This window comes from Cygnus olor, chromosome 3, assembly GCF_009769625.2.
Source record: "Cygnus olor isolate bCygOlo1 chromosome 3, bCygOlo1.pri.v2, whole genome shotgun sequence".
Taxonomy (NCBI): Eukaryota; Metazoa; Chordata; class Aves; order Anseriformes; family Anatidae; genus Cygnus; species Cygnus olor.
Genome location: NC_049171.1, coordinates 76424317 through 76440828, shown reverse-complemented (window position 1 = coordinate 76440828; position 16512 = coordinate 76424317). Strand labels below are relative to the sequence as shown.

The window sequence follows — 16512 nt, the reverse complement described above, 5'->3', positions numbered from 1 at the left end:
GGGGACGGGGCTCGGGAGGCCCCGGCAGCGGCTCCCGGCCGCTCTCGGGGCCCGGCAGCGGCTCGCAGGGTCTCCGCAGCTGCCCCGTCGCCTCTGCCTCTCCCCGCTCGCCCCGGGGAGCCCGTCCCGCCTCCCGCACCGCCCCTGCGCAGGGCGGTCGCGGGGCGGCGCGGGGCAAGGGGCCGGGCCCGCTGCCGCCTCGCAGGTAGGCGAGAGCGGGCGGCCCGGCGGGCAGGGGGCGGTGGGGGGCGGATAGGGGGCGAGGGGGGGCCGTGTCACCGCCGCCGAGCAGCGAGCCGGGGGCGCGCCCCGGCGCCGCTGATTGACAGCGGGGCCCGGCCCGCAGCCCATAAAGGCGGCGGCGCGGGGCGCGGGGCCGCGGAGGGACGTGCGACGGCGGCTGGGCTCCGCGATCAGCTCTGCACCCCGCTCCGCACCCCGCTCCCCCGGAGCCACCCCCGGAGCCACCCCCGGAGCCGGCAGAGCCTCCTCTCCCCGTCGGCTCCCCCCGTGCCAGGTGAGGCGATGGGCGCAGTGCCCCTCCGAGGAGCACCCCCGGGGGCTGCTCCGGTGGGCTTCGCCCTGGTCTACGGAGCCTGGAGGTGGGGGATGAGGCGACCCGACCTGGGACAGGGACAAGGACAGGGGCGTCTGGGCATTGTCCCACGGGGAGGTGCTGGGCGTGAGGGGTGCTGCAGGTAAAGCTCATCCCCAATGAGCGCAGCCCCGTCCATAGTAAGAGGCGAGAAATCAGAGGAGCTGCGGGAAAAAAAGAAATGTCTGGCAGCCAAAGGTGGTATCCCCGAGTGCTTCCAAAAACGTGTGTAGCACTGGGAGTGTTGGAGCTGGAGGTGTGTGCGGAGGAGTGAGTGTCTGCACGTCCAAGTGAGTGCTGCCTGCTCTGTGAGAGCACACGCGTGTGGAGATGCAGTTATGTGGCTTTTCGCCGTACAGCGCCGCAGGGCGAAAATAGCATCGCGTTGGAAGTCACTGTCTCCAGCTATGATTGAGTACAGAGGGTTGTAGGAATGGGTAATGATATGTGTATGAGAAGGAGAGAGGCGTTTGTGTGAAGACACTGGAAAAGGCACTGAATGAAAACTATCCCTAGTGATTAAAACTAGCATGTAGTGAGGTCCCATTGTCCTGCAAGGGTTTTCATCTGAATGAGAAATTTCAGCCTTGTGATCCAAAGTAAAGTTGCAGCTACTAATATGCTGTATATCATGCAGTATCATCTGGTCCCTATGCCACCTGGTAAAAAGATTGTGCAGAAAAAATGTAGTTTCTGTGTGGCTTTCATTTTTTTTTTCCTAGTAGGGTCATTTAAATGAAAAGTAGCCTTACTGTAGAGTTCTTCATCCTTTCACTTGATGCCACTTTACTTTACTTCTGGCATCAGTAATGAATAAGCATGACGATAATCAAAAAAGATAGGAATTTGATTTCCTATGTGTAGTTGGGGTATATAATGAGAATTCTGCTTATGTCCTAAGGCAAATTAAAATGTTTGTAGTTGACAAAGGTTATTTCCCTAATACTTCCTTTTGGTTTATTCATAGGAGTTATGGTGCAGAGGAGTGGGCTGTTGTGGCTTGCTGTCTTGATAACCCTGTGGGTTTCCTCAGATGCTCAGGGTAAGTTCTTAGCTAGGTATAGTTAACTCACAAAGCTAAAACTTGGTGTAGAAATAGTCTTACCTGACATACAGTAGGCACAGTAAACATATATGGCTTTTTTAAAGTGTCTGGAATTGTAGTTGCTGGGGTTTTTTTTTTTTTTCTTTAGAAATTATTGATTGAAATGTATATAATCTCAGAAGTAATTGCTATTATACTTTTCTCTGCAGTATAAATGTATTGCGCAATAAACAGAATCACTTGGGATGAACTTTTTAAAAAGATGGAATTAAAGAAATAAACCTCTACAGACCAAATATAAGTAAAATGTAATTTGGCACAGTGCCAGGCCTTCATCTACATCTGATTTCTTGTCCTGAACCTTTAAAATGCACATCTCTTGCTTCCTGTTGTCACATGGCCACATGGCTTCTCATCATTTGATTTTTGTTAGCTGATAGTCAAAATACAGAAATTGGCTCAGTTTCCTTATCCATTCATATATGTAAAAATATCTACTGATTACATCATTACATGCATCTGTGCATAGACATATACATGAACATAGAGTTCATGAACATTATGTACAATTGTGTATTATATAATGCTATAAATTATATAGTCATGTGTTTAGTTATATGATGGCATATTGATACCTACAGACATAAAAGAAGAGAGGCGTCATGTAAATGAAAATGACAGATGGAAAATACTATTCAGTTGCATGCTAGTAAAGCAATTATGTTTGTGGAGGTAGGAGAGTACCAGGTTTGCTCTGCTGATCTTCATGTGCATCGTATAATTGCAGTTACTAAGTATAGTGTGCAGAATTGTTTCTTAAGATGATTTTTGTAGTCACATTGTCACACGCTGTTAATTTTTTCAGATGGTGACAAGGAAGAGGAGAATACCTTTGATTTACTGCAAATCAGTAATATAAACCGAAAGACAGTTGGAGCAAAATTGTTTCGGGGTCCAGATCCCACTATCCCAGCATACCGTTTCATTCGGTTTGACCATATACCTCCATTTAAACCAGAGAAGTTAAAAAAGATTGTCAAACTCATACGGCAAAATGAGGGCTTTATCCTTTCAGCCACCCTGAGACAGGACAGGCAATCTAGAGGCACCATCCTTGCCTTAGAGGGTCCTGGCATCAGTGAGAGGCAGTTTGAGATAATTTCCAATGGCCGAGCCAACACCCTGGACCTCATCTATTGGGTGGATGGCTTCCAGAACGTGATTTCCCTGGAAGACGTGGACCTTGCTGACTCGCAATGGAAGAACCTCACTGTGCAAGTAACAGGGGAGAACTACAACCTCTATGTTGGCTGTGACCTTATTGACAGCTTCATTCTGGAGGAGCCTTTCTATGAACAGCTGAAAGCAGAGAGCAGCAGAATGTATGTGGCAAAAGGGTCCATTCGGGAGAATCACTTCAGGGTAGGTAACCCGGAGGTCTCTGGTGAGGTAACGTAACTGCGAATAGTTTCTGAAGATGCAATAGGTGCATTTTTTTTCTCACAATGTCCGTTGGATTTGACGAGGTCACAGGTTTTCCCAAGCGTTTCTCCAAAACGTGTTTTTATTCATTGCTGGATCCATATTGCATGAATTTGGGAGTTCTTGAAAGCAAAAGGACTGGTAAAGGACTGATAAAGTCTAAGGCCAGGAGAAGTGCACACAAATCCTCTTTGTTTTCCAGATACAAGACTTCTGAATGTCACATATTTTTTGTGGTGATTTTGCAGAACTCTGGAAATAGCTTGAAGACCTATTTTTGGTTGAAGTATTTCTGTTCAGTTCACAGAACCTGTTGATATTTGTTCAATTTTATTTGGAAAAGATAGAGGAAGAAAAGAATTTTTAATTGAGTTGAAGGGTGTGGTGTTGGACCATACCCTAACAGAATATCTTGATTTGCCAATTTGAATAAATAACCTTTCATTTCAATTAAAAAAGAAAAAAAAGGAAAAAAATCAGAACAAAATGTTTTGATCAGTCTTGTTAAAGATTTTTTTTTCTTGTGGAAAGCATTTTGCTTCTCTTTTGTTTTAGAACAAAGCAATTACAAACTTTCTGGTTTTCCTATGAAATGAAAATGATTTCCTGTCCATAAAATGATGTGATCTGGTCCATGTACTCTAAGGATAGCTTCTTTTCACTTACAGTTGAAATCAAACTTGAACTCGTGGCTTCAAAAATTTGCAAAGCCCTTTATTTTCTCATCCTATTATGCCATCTAGTTGTCAGTCAGAGCATGACATGCTGGAGAGTGGTTCCATGTGTTGACTAGTTTTGGCAGGAAGGTCAGAAGTTGTTGCCCACGGCCTCTCCATTCCTGCCTCCATGACTAGGTTGTGCTGATGGAACTAGTTTTGGAACTGTACAGTTCAGTGGGCCACTGAAATAAGAAATAGTCTCAAAAAAGAAAGGAATTAGTTTAAAAATAGATTAAGTGAAACATACTGGTCTGTTTTTATAGTGTCGTCTCAGGGTAGTGTCAGCACAATTGAAGAGAGTGCATGGGAATGACTGGCTAAGGATGGAGGTGTAATGGGGCAGGAGCTTCTAAAGTTGGCTTTGACCTCATGGCCAATGTGTCATAGAACTACAATCTATTACTGTTTTATTATGACCTATTTTGGAAAATACCTAATTTTGTTGCTTAAAGTATTGAAATTGTATATAACAGAACCATCAATACATTTTTAATGCCTATTAGATTGTTTTATTTTCATATTTACCAGTCAGCTAAATCCAGTCAGTAGCACGGGGTTGAGACAGATTAGTTATTGGTTAATTCCAAATTGATCTAACTGTTTTTTTATTTATTTTTTATTATTACTACAGGGTCTCTTGCAAAATATTCAGTTAATCTTTGATACTCCAATAGAGGATGTTCTGCGTAAAAAAGGATGCCAGAGGAGCCAGTCAAGTAAGGCTTTTCTTCCCCCATTAATATTGTTCAGCTGACTTTGAAAATGAGAATTGCCAATATTGATTTATTATATTAAAGCCATGCAACAGATCCCTTGGAAATTGTAGAGGATTCTTATTTGATGATGAAAAAGGAAGCAAGTTGCTTTTTGGTGGTGAAAGGAACATGCTTGTTAGCTATCTTGAGATATCATTCCTTCTCTCCAGCCTACATCTTTAGTTCATGCTGCTGGTTTATAACTCTGAGTCTCTGTTTCGAAGCAGGGAGAAAAGCTGTCAAGAAAAAGAAATAGAAATAGAAGGAAAAATATATATGTATGAAAATATCTATCTTCTTCCATGAGGAAAACTCTGATGCTTCGAGCACAAGACTAAGAACATTTTCTGAATTCTGCTCCTGATTCTCAATGGGTCCATGAGCAAATCTTAGGGTCGCGTCTTAAAAACACCGAGTTACTCAATGAGTTTCTCGAATGAAATAGGCTTTGGGTTTGAATCCCAGAAGGGTGTTAACCAAAACAACAAAAGCAAAATAAGAAACTATGGAAGGCATGTGTGTGACAGGCTGCCATGTATTCTTGCTAGTCCTGTACGTGCTGACCTCACCAGGAGGGGAGCCTTCTGTGCGTGGGAGTAGATTGGATTCCTCATGACAGAGTAATGAAAATTTGTCAAGTATGCACTAAGGTTTTGCAGTAGAGCTCATGGGAGGTTCTAGTTTACTTTCCAGCATTTGTAACTGGCAGGAGCTCAGTCAAGACTCAAAGACAATTGATTCCATAAGGACATGGTGTTTGCACAAGGCAGTCAGGATTTGGGGATTTTATTTGAAACTCTTATCATCTGAAATGCCATTATTTCTGTCATTTTGCCAAGACATATGACATTGAGCAAGTCAGTTAAGCAGACTATGCTCTACTTTTTTCCTTGCTTTTACATACCCCGAAAGTTAAGCAGTAGCAGGTCTTAACTTCTTCAAAGGGAGACAGAGTTCTGAGACTTCACAATGAGAAGTCTCTAAGATACATAAATATGCATGTATATATATATGTATGTATATGTACAAAAAATTAACTGAGCTTGCTAGTTGGTTTTTAAATCTTGATAAAGGATATTGGTTGGTTATTCCGTACATTCCAGAGGTGTGCCTTGCTGCAGGACCTCAGACACAAGTGTGATGATGTGTTAGAAACGAGTCTTGTGGGCCAGAATGGAAGTGGCCTTAGATGGCACAAGTAAGAAAACAAGCCCTCATTTGTTGATTATCATCTATCCCAGCCACACTGTTTTCTGTACTCAGAAACTACAAACTGCACAGAACTACTGATTACTGGTTTTCAGCTTTGTTGGTGGAAGAAAATGCTTGAGATCAGATCTGTTGTGGGAGAACAGAACATTTATTTAGGTCCAACTGTAATCTAAATAAGACATGGTTTCGGGAAGGATTCCGTTCAGCTACCCTGCTTCATTTGCCAGGGGAAGCAATATTCCCAGAAACTGAGGTAGAATGTAGAGGGCATACTCAGCGGTCAGAGACAGAACTGTGTCATTATTCAATATGCTGGGCTCCCTAGGTGTAAATAGATTTAACCAGCAAAACAAATGAAAGAGGGTGTCTTCAAATCATTTATATTACTATTGGTTGATTACCACAAAGGAAAATAGTTGGACCAAATGTTTTGAAATATCACCAAGTAAAAATGGAATATTTTAGTACAGTATTTCTACTATAAATAGGAAGCCAATGGAAGTCTAAAGGGATAATTAAGTTTTGCATACTGTTACATACCTACTTTAGCCGCCATAACCAGCAGCATCGTTCTTAATGCATATTTTGTCATGTTTGTCAACTACCAAATTTTCAGGTCTGATAAATTACACAGATTTTGGTTTTATCCTTCCTGGGAAATACTTAGCAAATGATTTCATACAGAGTATTTTGACTTTTATTTTACAATACCAAGAGAACACTACAAGATGGAAATTGCTTGTGTAATGGCAGAAGAGGGCTAATGGCATGCTGTTGTTGGAGGCTGTCAGAATGACCTGAGAATTTTCTTACATGCATGACTGGGATTTTCTGGCATTGCCTATCCAGGTTAATTATCACAGATGAAAAGCCATGGGTAATATGCTACTGAGCACAGAATACATAGGTATTTTCCCATTTTCCTTGCCCGCCCGTTGAGCTGAGGTACAGGTGCTAAGGTGACAACTTACGTGAGAGTGTCCCACATGGCAGACATTATCAGTGAATTGCCCTCAGCAACGAGGGTACAAAAATCCTGCTGCTTTTTCAGAACCAGGACTGTGTTTCCCTTCTGTACCTTATTGCAGTATGAGAAGGTGACTTATAATGAAATGGTAGCTTGAGACTACAGCTGAGTTGAGGGTAGGAAAGTATCTCTGTAGTGTGGTGGTTGCAAATATTTTAAGCAGGTCTTACACACAGTGCTGAGTAGGAGAGATGACAAAAACATGCCTAAATAGACGCATCAGTAAAATCCCTTCTCCAGCTAGATCAACAGAATGAGATTTGCATATGTGAAGGGATGCACATTCTGCTGTTCTGGTTTCTCATTTTAAGGTAATCATGTGCTCCTTAGGAAATTAGCAGGAAGCCAGCAGCAGAGAACTGATTTTGCAGTGATCCCCAGGCATCTTCTTTCAGTCACTGCCAAGTACCAGTAGGAAGTGTGGATTTAGCTCTTCTAACATCGTTTTGGTTTGTGTTTCCTGCTGAGATTGCAGCTTTATTAATGTCCTTAGAATGTTCCGGTCAAGGCACACTCCATGTTGGCTTGAAAAATATGAAATTAATGACCTGAGAAGTGCTGTGGGGGAATCTGAGAAACCTGGTGTTTCAGTGTGGTAGGAAAATTGCATTCTTTCCAGGGAATCAAAAAGCAGTTGAAGTAAACAGTTATGACACAGAGAAGTCTGATCCGTTATGTGGTGTATCTGTTTTCTTCCATCCTGTAAGTGAAGATAGACAATTATATAAATTCTGGAACACTGCAAAAAATTTATTGTAGATGGTGGCTAGCAGCAGATACTCCATACCTAGTAATAGAAAATCACATCAAACTAAGTATCTTAAATACGGTTGAGAAGCAATTATTTAATGTCATCTTATGGGTTGGTTCTTTGTTCTTTTTTTTTTTTTTTTAGACTTCTAAGTGAATAGAGAATAATTCTGCTCCCATTTTCATTGCCTGTACATTTAACTCTAGCGCTTCATGTACGATCAAGCATGAAATCAAGCCATAAAATTTTTTTAGCATTGCCACTTTCCATGGCTTGTCTACAGTGACTGGTATTGGGGTGTTCAGAAGGATATGTTTTACGACTCACATTCCTCTAATGATTTCTTCTTTTTACATTGCTATATGCTTTGCTTCTCTCTTTTGCTTGGTAACCTCAAGTTATTACAGCATTTCTAAATCTGGTAAACAAATCTTTACTGAGTGATGGGACAGTATGGATTTCTATATAGCTGGTAATAAAGTTGAACGTGCCATTGAGTCCGTACAGAAAGTTTTCATGGAAGCCATAGAATATTTACCTGGTGAAGATTTAAATGCTTAATAGAAGCCAGATTGTTTTATGTAGTTATGACTGTTTTATTTCTTTTATTTTTTAATTACTGCTGATGCTTTCTGTTACATTCTTTTTCAAGAGTTTGCTATAGACAGGGAGGTCTTTTAAACTCTGATATTAGAACATATTCAGTTCTCCCTCTGTAATGCACGAGAAGTTCCATTTTAATTAAGTTTTGCCTGATGGAGGAGTGGTTGGAGTGACAAATCAACCTGATCTTAGCTTGATCTCCATTTCAGTTCAGAATTAAACTAACAATATAACAGCTCCTCTGAGTTTGACACCAGGTAGTGAAACATAAGCAGCCCAGAGGTTGGTTATATATTGCATATTGGTCCAAGTAAACATGGGATATATGGGCAGAACAATGCCAACGACTTGCTGCGAGGAGACTTTTCTTGTGTCTTTTTCTCTCATTGAGAAAACACGATAGGTCATGAAAAAACAAGAAACCTTTCATGACTCTGAGTGGATGAAATGGGTTTGATTTTCTGTTACTATGTCCTTTTCGCTTTCTTCATAAATGAATGTGTTGCAGTGCCAACAGTGTTTTAAAGCGAGCACTGTGCAAGACAGAGCTTGGCTTTTAATTTAGAAAAGGGAAAGACAATTATTGGAACCAGCTGACATCTCACCCTTCTCTTTTATTCAGGGTATAATATAACATGAAGTTGTTCCAAAAGAGCTGTGTTTAAACTCTACCCATGGGTGCCAATCTGTGATTTCAGCAGGAATCTGTAGTCTGTGGAAGAACTTTTTATATGCAACTCTTCTTTTTCCCTCTCTTGCTACCAGCTGAAGTGAACACCATCAACGAGAGCACTGAAATACTTCACTTGAGCCCTGCTGTCACAACCGAGTATGTGGGTGAAAAACCAGAGAAGAAGGCTGAGTTCTGTGACCGCTCCTGTGAAGAGCTGGGAACAATGTTCACTGAGCTCACTGGCCTGCGCATTGTGGTGAATAACTTAGCTGATAATCTCCAAAAAGTGGTAAGTACCTGCAAGGCTGAAGAACTGAAAGAGGTCTGTTGTTTGGGGCTCTTTCCTTTCTCTTCCCCCTGGCGCTTTGATTCGTAGATGGTGAGGCTATTAGAGGTTTCTATGACCCACATTTTCAAAGTGACTAGTAAGGTAGTTCTTGAGTATGGCTCTTTAATGAAGGCTTGGTTTTCACTGACTGGGTTTAAAAGAACACATACACATGCACTCAGACACAGAAGAAATCAAACCTTTAAAAGATACTGCAAGTTTGGAAATTGAAAGCTAGCAAACTATGCCTTATCTGTATACCGTTAAAGCAATGTTACCATGCTTATACATTTCTGAATGCATCAACAAGTATGCACAAGGTACCAAAACTGTAAGTATATGAGATATTTGTAGTAAGTGAGATGGCAATGTTTTACTGAAGTGTGCAAATCTTATTCTGGATAAGTTGATCTTTTCTGAAGGAAGTTTATTAATATTCCATATGTCTCAAGAGTAAAATCTTCCCATGTAAAGGAAGAAAAACTCCTGAGAACAAATTTCCCCTGCTACTGGATGAGTGTAGTTGTGCTATTAGTGAACAATTAATACATGGTATTGCAGTACCTGAGGTCATCATCTTTATGTACATATGTAAAAGTATAGTTTTTTATGGAAAATTTAAATCCAGTAGTGTTTCTCAGTTTTGCCTTGTTTAAAATTATTTGCTTACAAAGCGCACTAACTTTTTCATTTGCTTCATCTTCTAGTCTGAAGAGAACCAAATTATGTGGGAATTGATTGGGCCTAACAAAACACTCAAGAACCAGTCTGTTTGCTGGCAGGATGGCCGTGTCTTTGCAGATAATGAAAGCTGGATTGTAGATAGCTGCACGAAGTGCACCTGCCAGGTAAGGTTTGGGAGATATTCTTCTCTGCAGAAACAAACAGCAGGTTTAATCCAGCTCGACTGTCCAGGTCTGGTCACATTTACTGAGAGCTTGGCCTAGACTTATGAAACTTTTTCAAGAAAAAAAGTTCCCATATCCATGTCATTTAGAACAAATCGAAGAATTTCTATACGTGAAACCTTCCCCAGAAAAAAAAAACAGCTTTATTTGCTTCTCTATGTGAGTGTAAGTCAGTATGTTGTTTTTCTTTGCCTGTAGGATTCTAAAATTGTATGCCATCAAATAACCTGCCCACCAGTCTCATGTGCTGATCCATCTTTTATTGAAGGTGAATGCTGCCCGGTCTGCTCACACTGTAAGTATTTAGCCAACAAAAGAGATACTTTTTGTCAGTTTTTAAAACACTACTAGTAGTTGGAGAGGTCACAACAAGAGGTAAAGCAAGTAAGAAGAAATAAAAAACTTATTTGTATGAAAGGATCATATGAAATAACTTTGCTGCTCAAAGTTACCTTCTGGAGGAGTTGTGCTTTCTTCACTAATTATATTGGTTGCGTAGAAGTAAGCTGGTAACTTGCATAGCTAAGTTGGACACTAGACGTTAGATGCATACCCCTCCCCAGTCATATTTTCAAAGGCTAGGCATTCTGGTTTTTATTTGTTTGCAACAGTATGTACTGTTGTTCCTATTCCATACTGCCTAATTAAAACAGACTAGCATAAGTTAGGACATCTTTTTGCCTTCTTTTCTTATATGGAACAGGTTGACAAGGTTAATTTAAGACAGAATTGCAGGCTGTGGCCTGGGCTTCGGAGTGATAGTTCTAGTAATTTTACTAAGTCTTCTTTACTTACCAAGTCTTTACTAAGTCTTTTACTAGGACTTCAGTGTGAGTTCAGTACTCTTCCCTCTGTACGGGTCAGATCTATTACAGAAGAAAACAGCTCTACTTCAGTTGGTTAGATGTTCTAAATAAAAATGCATTGGAATAAACTAAGAGTTTTTTACCTATTCAGAGCACAGAGCACATTCTTTCAATATGCTTTTGATCATGTTCATGGTAATGTTGTGTTCAGAGGTGTGCATCATACTGATCTGTATGCTGAAGTCAAAGGCATATGGGAATTGAGTGTTTGTCTCAGTGCATTCTAGAAGTAAGATGTCCTTCTTCAAGGGGTCAGTGCCTTGTGCAAGTGCACTGCACACAGGGAGGTTCAGGATCTAATCTGGGCTAACCTCTCATTTTCTTAAACCACATTTCCCTAACTTCAGTGGTAGCTCAAATTAGAAAGAGAGATCTAAAGGAGAAAGCATGTATTATACAGAGAAAGGGAAGTGAAAATCTTCCAAGTGGGATAATAGAAACAACTTTTAATGCTAAGCACTTTTTTGTATCTTTTGCTTGCCAGCTGATGACAGTGAGGAAGGCTGGTCACCCTGGTCAGACTGGACGAAGTGCTCAGTTACCTGTGGCTCTGGGACTCAGATGCGAGGAAGGTCGTGTGATGTCACCAGGAGTGCTTGTACAGGCCCACACATCCAAACAAGGATGTGTAGCTTCAAGAAATGCGACCATCGCAGTAAGTAATAAAATTTCTCCCCTTTTTTAAAGTTTCTTTTGACTTCTCTAAGGAAAAATAAGCTTAGCCTGGATTTTCTGTGAACACTTGTTATTCATAACGGTTGGCATATGAACACTCATATGTATAATTAAAGTAGCTATCGTTACATTCTTTGTCTCCCCTTTCAAATATTCCTCCTTTTACTATCAACGTGGTATCTATGTGCATTCTGGGCACTCTGTTAAATAAAAAGATAGTACGTCATCTTTTCTTATACATTACAAACTGGAGTCTCTTCTCTGAAGACAGCATGGAGATAGCACTCAGTTCATATTTGCAATACCTGGGGTCCTAGGTTTGATCTGCCATTCCTTCATGACTGTTGGCCCATTTTAGTAGCTTTGTAGTGTTTAGGAATTGGGTATTAAAAGGATCATACTCTTCCCTCAGAACTGTAGTTCATATTGTTGCAGATAGTCTCTATATCCAAGCTACTTGAGTACCTGAGACTGTTGCTGAAGCTGCTAATTGTTCAAGTATGCATTTTAAATATTAGTTCCATTAGAACGAGTTTATTTTTAAGTAAAATGTTTAACATTCACTTTAGTGCTATACTGGTTGTTGAGACTCTTAAAGCTGTACTTGAATGACCAATCTGAAATGCTGGACTTTGTAAGTGACAGTGGTAGGAAAGAGATAGGATGTGCATCAGCTGTGGTGAGGGGCTTATTAGAAGGTTAAGTTTACAAGTGAGTTTGTATTACTGCTGCAGGTGGGCTATTTCCTTGAATTTTGCTCTTTTCTCTGGCAGTACGTCAAGATGGTGGCTGGAGTCACTGGTCTCCCTGGTCTTCCTGTTCAGTTACCTGTGGAGTAGGAAATATCACTCGCATCCGCCTCTGCAATTCCCCTATCCCCCAGATGGGTGGGAAAAACTGTGTGGGAAATGGGCGTGAAACAGAGAAATGTGAAAAGGTTCCATGCCCAGGTAAGTCTGTGGCCTTAAATAAAAGATGACTCAATAATGTTGTTCAAGAAGTTGAACTTCTTCTCTTTATACAGCTCTAGATTATAGTGAATTTCTATGACAGAGAATATCATTTGCAGTTTAGGGGTGAACTAACTCTTATTTGCTCTGAGATTCTGAGTTTTAGCATCATTTTCAGCAAGTAGTGGTCACAGAGGTTCTGGAGGAATCAGGAGTCAAGAAGTGGGGATGTCTGTTACAGGCTTGGCACTGACTTTCTGTGTAACCTCTTGATATTCACAACAGTTCTCCATGGTTGTAGTTACCATCTTGCTAATCTGCCTCACAGTGTTTTTAGAATGAACATAAGGATGCAGTCTGAAGTTTTATAAGCCTCCCAAGTTATTATTTGGCTTTAAACATTAACAGTTTGAGAAGTTCATTTTATAGTTTATTTATTGATGCATAGTAAACATATAAATATTTTCTATCTAATAGGAAGCTTGTACTGTACATATTAGGAATAGACATCTAATCCACAGTAGTCAGGCTTCTTTGAATGCATGCATATATATTTTATATATATGGAACACATTTATTTCATATTACAACTCTTTGTTCCTCATCTACATGTTCTAACCTCTTTAGAGATTGCTTTTGATGCCTCTCTTTTTCTTTCTTTCATATTATTTTTCCTCCTTTTTTCACTTTGAATGTATTTCTTCACTCCCTCTTCTTTCCATGCTTTCCATTCTACTTATGGGATATGAGCCTGAATTTCATGCTAGTATTAACCCAATATTACTTAAAGAGCTATTTTTTTACCTGCTTGTGCACGCAAAGTTAGCAACATTGACAAGGATGATTTATTTATGGACACACGCTATTGCACTTCTGTTTTTTTACAGCACTAAGAACGAACAGTTTGGTTCAAAAATGTTTATATTTCATGAAAAATCAGGAGTGATGACAACAGAATTGGTGGGATTGTACCAATTTAAATTGTGCAGAAGAATCATTCAAATAAGTCATTTATACTGAGTTAAGCAATGCCATTGAAGATAAACTGGTGAATAGATTAACAAACAAGAGTAATAGCTTCAACAAAATATAAATGCTGAACACGCTGTTAACCTCAAAGTTCTAGAGCACAGGTCTGGCTCAGCAGAAGTTTGTATCCTGTAGTTACCTGCTGCTGTCTGTATGAAATGGAATCTTAGCAGGGAGCTTTGAAGCTGCCGTACTTGCTCTGGTCAGCTTAAGTGGAAACGCACCAAGCCAGTGGGCACTGAATGTTATTTTGAATTATTGGCCAAAAATGCCCATAAAGCAGTTGGGTATTTTTTATTTGCTTGCTCGTTTCTGAAATATTGCTATCTCAGTAGAAGGCTTTGCCAGCATCTTTCTTCCTCTGTGTGTGTAGTGAGAAACTGTCAGGGATCCGAGCAAATGATTGTTGTAACTGGCACGAAGTGTTGTCCCCAGTACACTTCTTTTCCCTTCTCTTCTGCATATTCTAGTGAATGGCCAGTGGGGTCCTTGGTCTCCATGGTCTGCTTGTACTGTTACCTGTGGAGGAGGAATCCGTGAGAGGTCTCGCCTCTGTAACAGTCCGGAGCCACAGTATGGAGGAAAGCCATGTGTGGGAGATACCAAACAACATGATATGTGCAATAAGAAGGATTGCCCAATTGGTTGGTATTTAATCATTTGTTATTCTGTTTGTGTAGTTATTTTCGCTTTTGTTTCTTTAATGGAAAAAATTTGAATTGACACTACAGAAATCTGCTAATGACACCTTGGTTACAGGAAAGCACTTTTAACTTTTTTTGGGTGCTGATTAGATCACTGGGATTTTATATATTTTCTTGATACTGACTCTTCCTGAAAAGGGATGCCTTTCTCAACCAGGGCCTAAAATGCATTCAACTGGATTTAGCAACCTGTAATAGTTTCATATTAAAACAATAGTTAATCAATGTTAAATACGCTTAATAACCCTAATTTTGAAGGTTTTTATGAGACTTGTCTGTATCAGATGTGATCTATGCTTATGAACAGAGAATTGCTGTTTTTTAAATGGTCTTATGTGCCTTTCATGCTCATAACTTAATAGATGCTTTTATGTGTCTTTTCCAGATGGGTGTTTGTCAAATCCCTGCTTTCCTGGAGCAGAATGCAACAGCTACCCAGATGGGTCTTGGTCATGCGGGCCATGTCCCGCAGGTTTCCTTGGCAATGGTACAGTCTGTGAGGATCTTGATGAGGTATTGACTTTATTTCCACTAACATCAGGAAATTACTGTGAAGTTTTCATTATTTGGGAATTATGTGGCCATCTAATTATTTTCTTTCTTTCCTTTCCTACAGTGTATAGCTGTGTCAGATGTTTGCTTTAAGGTGAATCAGGTTCATCGCTGTGTGAACACGAATCCAGGTTTCCACTGCTTGCCATGTCCTCCACGCTATAAAGGAAGTCAGCCCTATGGGGTAGGACTGGAAGTTGCCAAGACAGAGAAGCAGGTAAGTGATGTTGGAGAGAATTTGATGGCTCAGAAACTGAGTAATTCTCGCTGAAAGTATCTGTGAATTAAAATGTGATAAACTTGGGTGCAAAACAAAGATAACTTCAAATAGATAGCTTCTGCTTCAGGGTGGTTTTTTTTGGTTCAAGTGACAAAACACTGAATTTGTTGGTTTCTGTTAAAGGTTTTTATTTTCTCTAGACATCTGCCTAGGACCAAATGAGTGTAACATGCAGGAAGTGGGCATTCCCCTAGTTTGCAATGATTTCTCTTGGGTGTATATACCTAGTTGGGGGATTGGGAACTGAAGAATCAGGATAGTTACCCATATAAGTATATTGCTGTTAATGTGGATATCATCAGACATATGTGTAAAGTTCTCCTTAAGTTCCATTGGGCTGACAACTGTCAGTGGGGAAGGATATAAGGAAGTGAAAGTGACATTGAAGGCTATGGTTTGAGAGACAGGACAAAAATATTAAAACAGATGCCTTAGAATGCCTTCTCTCTGTTGCTGTTGAATCAAACTCTGGTTGATTCAACATGTGAAGTCTAAACATAAAACATAAGATTCTCAGAAACTGTCAAAGAAATTAAGCAAAGTGATATGAAGAGGTAACAAAAGCTTACTTGAGGGGAATGTGAAAATGCATTAGGCTGTTCTTGATTTAAGAAAATAAAGGTAGTCTTTGAGTATTGACAGGTGGAACACTGAAGCAAACAGGTGAGTACAGTGTACTTTCCATTGCAGTAAATTTCTGGGCATTAATGACATACGGAAGAACGCAGATAAGAGTCCTGAAAATGTTAACCACTTTGATTTCTTTTGAATAATGTACAATTTTTCCTGTGGCTTGTTTTAATTATTTTCATTGTACGCAATGTCTAGAGATGTGAACTGACAGAGCAATATGGCTTACTAACCACAATTAAAACAAAGTTCCTCTCGTTAGGCGTCTAAATAACTGGCCTGCTTTTGATAAAGTTGAGGCACACAGAGCTGGCTGTGATGATTATCATGCTCCAATTAGTATGCTTTATTTGTTACAGGTCTGTGAACCTGAGAATCCATGCAAGGACAAGACACACAGCTGCCATAAGTCTGCGGAGTGCATCTATCTAGGCCATTTCAGTGATCCTATGTACAAATGTGAATGTAGGACAGGTTATGCTGGTGATGGACGCATCTGTGGTGAGGATTCTGATTTGGATGGCTGGCCAAATAACAACTTGGTCTGTGCTGCTAATGCTACATACCACTGTGTGAAGGTAGGTAAAATACTGTTGATAAAAAGTTACACCATAACCAGATTTTTTTTTTTCCAAACAGTTGTAAGTAATGTTTTTCAGCATCAAGCTGGTGGTTGCTTTCATTTAAGCTTTGAATGTTTATAGCATTCTTATTTTCTGGGAGATTCC

The 16512-nt window shown here is 40.2% G+C and overlaps 1 protein-coding gene across 1 annotated transcript in view; it reads left to right on the top strand.

The window, feature by feature from the left end:
• The first annotated feature begins 267 nt into the window (after positions 1-267).
• THBS2 (thrombospondin 2) overlaps positions 268-16512 on the top strand; it is a 33403-nt gene continuing 17158 nt past the window's right edge. Inside the window, exons 1-13 of the mRNA XM_040553998.1 lie at positions 268-517; positions 1563-1637; positions 2506-3062; positions 4473-4557; positions 8955-9151; positions 9898-10038; positions 10297-10393; positions 11449-11619; positions 12413-12589; positions 14089-14262; positions 14708-14835; positions 14939-15091; positions 16144-16362. Of these exons, the coding sequence (XP_040409932.1) occupies positions 1568-1637; positions 2506-3062; positions 4473-4557; positions 8955-9151; positions 9898-10038; positions 10297-10393; positions 11449-11619; positions 12413-12589; positions 14089-14262; positions 14708-14835; positions 14939-15091; positions 16144-16362 (2169 nt within the window). The 5' untranslated portion in view covers positions 268-517; positions 1563-1567. The remainder of the gene's footprint in view (positions 518-1562; positions 1638-2505; positions 3063-4472; positions 4558-8954; positions 9152-9897; positions 10039-10296; positions 10394-11448; positions 11620-12412; positions 12590-14088; positions 14263-14707; positions 14836-14938; positions 15092-16143; positions 16363-16512) is intronic.